The sequence below is a fragment of the Echinops telfairi genome, unplaced genomic scaffold (assembly GCF_000313985.2).
Source record: "Echinops telfairi isolate 266 unplaced genomic scaffold, ASM31398v2 ScPeMD7_23;HRSCAF=83, whole genome shotgun sequence".
NCBI lineage: Eukaryota > Metazoa > Chordata > Mammalia > Afrosoricida > Tenrecidae > Echinops > Echinops telfairi.
In genome coordinates this window covers 10,163,937-10,165,338 of record NW_022103920.1, presented here as the reverse complement: position 1 = coordinate 10,165,338, position 1,402 = coordinate 10,163,937, and the positions used below count along the sequence as shown (strand labels likewise).

Below are 1,402 nucleotides of genomic sequence, written 5' to 3'. Positions count from 1 at the left end.
GTGTGTAGTAGTAGTAGGTGTACAGGCTCAGTGCTAAGGGGTCCTTAGAAGGTGAACACAGGCCCCGCCTCCAAGTGCTCTGTGAGTCCCCACTTGCCGGGTGCCCTCCTCCGCTGGCCCTCCAGGGACCGGCCGGGCGCCACTCACCTCGCTGGCCCGGAGAACTCCGAAGAACGGGTAGAGGAAGGCAGGCACCAGGGCTGCAGCTCCGAGCGGCACGGCCTCGGACACCCAGTACACGGCCGTGACGATGAGCACATAGGCACACGAAGCCTCCTGCAAGGGGGCAGAGGTGGTCAGGGGCAGGGCAGCTGCTGCCGGGAGAGCCCAGCCCTAGTCCTGGACACAGCGTGCCCCTGCTGGCTGGACAGGGAATGCGGCGAGGCCTGGTGCTCAGCTGGCAATGAGTGGGCAGTCCCATCGCTCTGCTGGAACCTGAAACCCGGGAGATGGATGGTGAATGCTAACTGGCGGTCCAGGCCCAGAGCAGGTACCTCGAAGGTGGGGCTCAAAGCCAGCACCTAGCAGTCTGTGGTCACGTTTGCCCGAGACCAGAGCCTTCCAGGTGATGGTGTTTCAAAGGTCCTCAAGGAGCACAAACAGTGTGCGTTCACCTAGACGTCTCAGAGTTGCTGTGGTCAGGTGCTGGGCTGCTAAGGTTGGTGGTTTGAACCGGGGGCGAAAGATGGGGTTGTCAGCTTCTGTCAAGAAGACAGCCTGCGAACCCCTTTGGGGCGACTCTCCCCTGTCCTGTAGACTCGACCCTGGCCATGGGTTGGAATGAACATGACAGTGATGGGTCTCGGCTTTGGTTTGGGTTACTAGGGGGACACAGCCCGGAAAGCCCCGCGGTGCAGTTCTATGCTGCACCACGCGGGGGTGCTGTGGGCCGGAATCCACGCAGTGGCCGCCGGTTTGTTTCTGGAAGGTGCTTCCAGATTGCTAGGGTGGATGGGTGTGATGGGTCCCACCTGAGCCCTGAGCGAAGCCAGGCTCAGTTCAGCGGCGTGTGGAAGAAGGCACGGCCCCTAAGAGGTGAGGCTCTCGGACTACAAGTAACCCGGAAGGAGCCTTTGTAGCTCTGGGGTCTGTGTGTGTGTGTGTGTGTGTGTGTGTGGGTGTAGTGTCTCAGGAATGCCCCGTGGGGCAGAAGGAACCCAGCCCCTTCTCTAACTTCATCCCGACCAGGAAACCTCTGCTCTCCTTTGATTTGTATCCTGAACGACACATGATATTTAGTTTGGGGTGGGGGGGGAAAGGAGGGGTGGGGTGGTGTTGGTGGTGTCCACTTTGAACAAGCAGAGCGGCAGTCCTGCTTTAAGTGCTGTCCCCAAACAGGTCTGCCTCTTCATCAGGGACTTGAGATGCGACACCCCCTCTGGCTGCGTGCAAATACCAGCAC

At 60.2% G+C, this 1,402-nt stretch overlaps 1 protein-coding gene across 1 annotated transcript in view; it reads right to left on the bottom strand.

Moving 5' to 3' along the window:
* SLC13A4 (solute carrier family 13 member 4) overlaps window positions 1-1,402 on the bottom strand; it is a 39,135-nt gene that overhangs the window by 34,505 nt on the left and 3,228 nt on the right. The window contains exon 2 of the mRNA XM_045288920.1: window positions 148-276. Within this exon, the coding sequence (XP_045144855.1) occupies window positions 148-276 (129 nt within the window). The remainder of the gene's footprint in view (window positions 1-147; window positions 277-1,402) is intronic.